At 42.7% G+C, this 6,063-nt stretch overlaps 1 protein-coding gene across 2 annotated transcripts in view; it reads left to right on the top strand.

The window, feature by feature from the left end:
- The window catches only part of Gpsm2 (G protein signaling modulator 2), a 46,016-nt gene extending 40,209 nt beyond the window's left edge, over positions 1–5,807 (top strand). For both annotated transcript variants that reach the window (XM_026789657.1, XM_005367903.3), the window contains 4 exons: positions 434–610; positions 3,113–3,266; positions 4,209–4,426; positions 5,168–5,807. In XM_026789657.1, coding sequence (XP_026645458.1) covers positions 434–610; positions 3,113–3,266; positions 4,209–4,426; positions 5,168–5,392 — 774 coding nt within the window. In that variant the 3' untranslated portion in view covers positions 5,393–5,807. The remainder of the gene's footprint in view (positions 1–433; positions 611–3,112; positions 3,267–4,208; positions 4,427–5,167) is intronic.
- The last annotated feature ends 256 nt before the right edge of the window (positions 5,808–6,063 follow it).

Raw genomic sequence — 6,063 nt, 5'->3', positions numbered from 1 at the left:
GAGACAGGGTTTCTCTGTAGCTTTGGAGCCTGTCCTGGAACTAGCTCTTGTAGACCAGGCTGGCCTCGAACTCACAGAGATCCGCCTGTCTCTGCCTCCCGAGTGCTGGGATTAAAGGCGTGCGCCACCACCGCCCGGCTCAAAATGTATTTTCAAAGGATTTGGGTAAACTGTGTTTTTTTACTCTAGCGTTCATAAAAGCATTTACAGGATGCTAGATGCTATATGGTATGTGTTGTTGAATTTGTTGAATGGGTTCATCAAACATTTGAGGCTGAGGCAGAAGGCTCATGGCCAAGTGAGTTCCAGGAAAGCTACATGAGACCCCTTGTCTGGTAACAAAAACGCCAGCCAAGGATCTCTAATTCTCCCACACTGGTTGTGAGCTGTGAACTGGGGTTTTCATGCCTTGCTTTCCACCTACAACTTGCAGGTCCCAAACTGGAATAGTGAAATTCTTGCTAAACAAAAGCCTCTTCTTGCCAAGCCCTCTGCAAAGCTGCTGTTTGTCAGCAGGCTGAAGGGGAAGAAGTGCAAAGGCAGCACCGGCGCTAAAGTTCTTCAGGACGCCAGCAACTCCATCGACCACCGCGCCCCAAATCCTCAGAAGGTATCAGCCGGGAGGATGGATGTTAAGTGCCCACTTGTGATACTTTAGTTTTCTTGTGTTCACACTGAATCATTGATAAACAAGTAATACATGTATCAGTCAGAGGATGGGTCTCTGTCTTCCTGGTTCTCAGCTGGGACCTACTCTGGAATAAACTGCTCCATTGTTCTGGACAGTAGTTTTACTACTTAAGTCACTGTGGCAAAAGCACTGTTTACTTATTTTGTGCTTGAAGCCAGAACAAAGTGAATTCAGGTATTCAAGGGTTTTATTTTTAATGAATTAGTCATTTTCACAGCACTAGACCTAGTGGATTTTTAAATAGACAGGAAAAGTATTTAGTAGCATCAGCTTTTATCTCATCCTATTACTGTAACCATAACTACATTTTCATTAAGTATATCAGTTTATTGAATTTAACTTACTCTAAAATAAAGGCTTATTGATCAGTATCAAGGAACTCTCTAACTAGTTCCTCTGTATCCTGATAGAGAACCAGAACATTCTTCACCGAGTCCCATTTTCAGTCAATGAGGATATTTTTTAAAAAAGTCTGTTTTTGTTTTTTAATCAAAATTCCACTGATGACTGTATACCTTTCTTTGGTTTTTGGCTAACAAAAGGAAGAATTACGGGGCTTTGTACAGATGGGCCAGGGATGCATCAGAACTAGGGCTCCAACCTATGTTCCGCAAACACCTGAACTGAGCTAAAATGTGTGTACTTCTGAAACCTATTGTGGGTTTTTTGTTTCCATTTTGAACTTCTTGAAACAAGGTCTTCCTCACCATGCCCAGTCCCCATGCTGCTTTTGATGTTCAGAATTGTAAATTACAGGCCCTTTGCGCCTAGAACGAGGTCTTGATGATAAGGTGTGACTATAGTTTGGAAGCACTTAATTTCCGGATGTCCGATCCAGCTTACCTCCTACCTCTCCTATTCTTTCCGTCTCAGTTTATAGGGTGTCCTGTGCTGTTCCCCAGAGCTGGTGTTCCTCTAGATTCCCTTTCCTGTCTTACCTACGCCTCATCATTTTGTTCTTCAGATCTGTATGTCTCTTCTAGAAAATTCCCCCCTCCCAAGTCTTCATCTGGTACTTACAGTCTCTTCTCTAGACTTCATCTCCCTCTGCTTTCGCTTTTGCTGCCTGGTTCACGAGGCATCTGTACAGAACTGCCTATCGCTAGCTGCACGGCCACTGAAGTTGAGAACTTAGTATTTTGCCTACAAAGGCAGATGCTTTCTTAACCCACCTCTGCCTTTCCGTCCACTGTCCTGTAAACAAACCTTTGGAACCATATTTATCAGTACAGAACATCTCCAACTGGGAAATGCCTGTTCATTTTTAAGAGCCAATACAAATACATGAGACCTTAGCTAGTTTACTTACTCCCTTCTTAGGACTATAACATGTTGTATGTATATACCTTTATTGCAATATTTATGGAAAATCAATTGCTTGTATTAGACATTACATACACTATTCAGGTTTGGAGCACTCCAAACTCCTCTTCCCTTCAAACATTTAATTGAAGTTTTTTCCAGGGTCTTTTTATGCGTTTGATCCCTAGCTCTGGTGTCCCCACATGGAAAACACTGTGGAGATTGTCATGTTAGGAAAATACACTTGCTTTTCCTGTTAAGATAGTTTACAAAAATTAACTTACTTAAATCCTATTACGGAGTCATTGAGCCTGGGGTAACTCCGTTTTGCTCATACAGCAGAGTGGCATTTCTTTCTGACGAGACCACATGCACACAGGCAGTTTGCACTCTAGCATGTAGCCTAGGCATGCAGTGGCTCCACCCACCTAGGTCTGCATTTCTCAGATCACAGCGCCACTGCCAGCTGCATGACTGCATGCTGAAGACTGAGGCGTTTTATTCTTGTAGTGGAGATTAAATCTAGGGCCTTGAACAAGCTGTGTGATCCACCACGGAGCTACAGCTGCATCTTCAGAACTTCTGTTAGATTCTATTTGGGACACTGACCAAGTTGGCCAGACTTACCCTTCACTTTGTGATCTTCCTGCCTCAGTTTGTAAGAAGCTAGGATCAGCCGGGCGGTGGTGGCACACGCCTTTAATCCCAGCACTTGGGAGGCAGAGGCAGGCGGATCTCTGTGAGTTCGAGGCCAGCCTGGTCTACAAGAGCTAGTTCCAGGACAGGAACCAAAAGTTACGGAGAAACCCTGTCTTGAAAAATAAAAAAAAAAAAAAAAAAAGCTAGGATCATAGTTGAGTGTCCAAGCCAAGCTTCAGATACATTACTTTGGCCTAAGAAATACAGGAATTAAAAGTTACAAATTAAGTGATTCTTGTAGGGTTAGTATGGGAGCGCTTTAGTACCAACATTGCCACTTGAATTCTTTTTGAAAATAAAAGGCCAGTTTTTGTTTTTAATATCTATCCTTTCCCTTTCGCAACTGATTACATCATGATGTTCACGGATGACCTGAGGATAAAGGAGGAATAATTAAGCATACTAGACTTTCTGTTTTAGAAAATCAGTGCAGACAGTATTGGAGATGAAGGATTCTTTGACTTACTACGGCGATTTCAGAGCAACAGGATGGATGACCAGAGGTGCTGCCTACAGGAGAACTGTCGTGCAGCACCCACAGCAGCAGCTTCTGCCACCCCCAAGGTGGGGAAAGGTAAGCCTCCTCTGCTGCGCTTTCAGTTTTCGTCACTTATCTGAGGCATAGCCAAGGCTGACTTTGGAGTCCCGATCCTCCTGCTTCCCTCCCAAGTGCAGGGATTACAGGCACCATCAATGCCTGCTTTTCCCCAGTTTTAATAGTTGTCTTTGGTGCTGTCATTTCTCATACTTCTTGTTATAGAAACACAGTAAGAGATCCCATAATCCTAGCATGAGGCACTGAGACAGGATATTAAAGTGAATTCCAAGCCAGCCTGGGCTATTAGATAGTGAATCCCTCCCTGACTCAAGAAGAAAGGCTGCTGCTAAGTGGTAGAGCATCTGCCTGGTGAGTAGTAGGCCCTTTTGTCTACAGCATCACACACATACAAGGCAGTGATTTATAGAGCATATACAAATAATAAGGCATATATTTCATATCTAAAATTCAGAAGCCTAAAATACATTACTCATATTTCGCTACTAAAAGATGATTTCTACCACATAAATTAGTATTGGCCAGTCTCAGCAGGGAGGTGGTAGTGTATGCTTTCGGTCCCACCACTCAGGAAGTAGAGGCAGACGATGGATCTCTGTGAGTTTGAGACCAGTCTGGTCTACAGAGTGAGTTCCAGGATATAGCTAGGGCTACACAGAGAAGAAACCCTACCTCAAAAAACAAGATCGACCAGTCTTTCATCTCTTTAACTAAATGATTTCCATCCTGATCATGGAAAGAAAACAAACATTAGATGAAATTATATAAGGAAAAAAACCAACACCATATGTTTACTTCTGAAACCCAGCCCGTACCTCAGTTATTTTGGGCGAAGCTGAAGCCCTGGAAAGGCCACAGCAGTGACAGTGCCCTGCGGGAGAGCAAGGTGGTGAAGACGGCGTGCATACAGGTGTTTCAGCATTTAACATTCACGTGTTTCTCTTTCCCACCTGTCCACAGCACCATCTGTTTCTGTGGTGTCCCCCAACACAGATGAGTTCTTAGATCTTCTTGCCAGCTCACAGAGCCGCCGCCTGGATGACCAGAGGGCCAGTTTCAGTAATTTGCCAGGGCTCCGTCTGACAAAAAACAACAATCAGTCTGTACTTGAGCGCCTGGTGACAAATGACAAGAAAGAGCCCGATGAAGACTTCTTCGACATCCTTGTAAAGTGTCAAGTACGTGTACACACACACTCCATCTGTAGAGCAGCTCGGGCAGTATTCAAATTCTTGTGTAGGGCTCATTGAGGATCAGGCCCTGCTTACTTACTTGCCTACATTCTGAACACCACTGATGTTACAGGCACAGTTTGGGATATCAAGGATGCTCTTGGTTTTGCAGGGTCCTGCGTCTTATTGGGATGATAGAGGCCAAGTGTGTATATTGTGCTAGAGAGACAGACAGGCAATGGTACTTGGTGTGAAGAGGGTGAAGGGGCAGTGGGTGATCAGGATGGGGAGTGACTGGGGACATCTGTTCTGTACACAGTTGAATACCCCTCTGGGTTGAACAGCTTCAAAAGTAGGCACAAAAGTATATTTCAAAAATATAATCTAGTAACTATAGTTAGTAATTATAGTTTGTTGGCCTTTGGCCTAGGTCATTCTAGAAATGTTATATACAAACACCTATAAAGACTGATAAGAGGGCAGCTGTCATTGGGACTTTTGGACAGCTGACCTTGCATTTTAGCATCAGATTACTTGTGACCAGTTGTAATAGTATGATACAATGTACGTGTGAAGCCCATTTCTACATAATATACTATATTCCCATTCTATCAAGTTTCTGTTCTTAAGCCAAGTGTCTGAAAAAGGCCAAAAGGAATGCTTATAGATCTAACTGGTGACTGACAAACGCCACAGCCCGGCACTGTCCTCCCTGGTCATTATGTTTTCATTCCTCTCCATCTTTAGGGGTCCAGATTAGATGATCAAAGATGTGCTCCACCACCTGCTACCACCAAGGGGCCAACTGTCCCCGATGAAGACTTTTTTAGCCTCATTTTACGCTCTCAAGCTAAAAGAATGGATGAACAAAGAGTTCTTCTACAGAGAGATCCAAACAGAGGTACTGAGTTTGGACTAAAGGAACTTTTGCAAAATAATGCTTTGCTGGAATTTAAGCATTCAGGAAAGTAACTACCGAACCACTAGATGCTGTTGTGGTATTTTCTACTACAGAAGACTAGCTCCCTTCGGAACACTGCAGGGAGATCCACCCTTTTCCAGAGGAGGAAACGACGGCACTGTAGTTAACATGTTTTTAGGATGTAAATGCTGAAGTACTCAGGGACTGACATTCTCGTAGACGTTTGTTTCAGGGCAGAATGTCCTGTAGGTGCTCCAGCAACTTACCGTTAGATTCCTTGACTAGCGTTTGTGAACTAGGAATTTAAATGATCCCTACATTAGAATTCAGTCCTCTTACTGAGGTCATTTTTTAAGGAATGAGTTGATAATGACTTTTTTTATACTTACCCTTGAACATAGTGGACTGCATTGTTTATTGAAAATAATGTAAATGTCCTATGTAAAAAAGATGAAAAATAGTCATAAAATTTTAGTTTCTTTAAGAATATATTCAATATATTTTTAGGCAAAGTCAGTGGGGGGATAAGAAATAAAACTACTTTTAGCATGCTTTGTTTCTTTTATTTCATAATACTGCTATATAAGACTTACTGTTGGGAAAACCGTGTGGTTGGTTTGGTCAAAACTGTGAACTATCTAGGCAGAAAACACAGAAAACACATGCAAACTCACATAAGCATGCAGGGCACTGGCTAGGCCCTCAGCCACCATTAGACCTT

Source organism: Microtus ochrogaster, unplaced genomic scaffold (assembly GCF_000317375.1).
Source record: "Microtus ochrogaster isolate Prairie Vole_2 unplaced genomic scaffold, MicOch1.0 UNK25, whole genome shotgun sequence".
NCBI classification, from domain to species: Eukaryota; Metazoa; Chordata; class Mammalia; order Rodentia; family Cricetidae; genus Microtus; species Microtus ochrogaster.
This window is presented reverse-complemented; position numbering and strand designations above follow the sequence as displayed.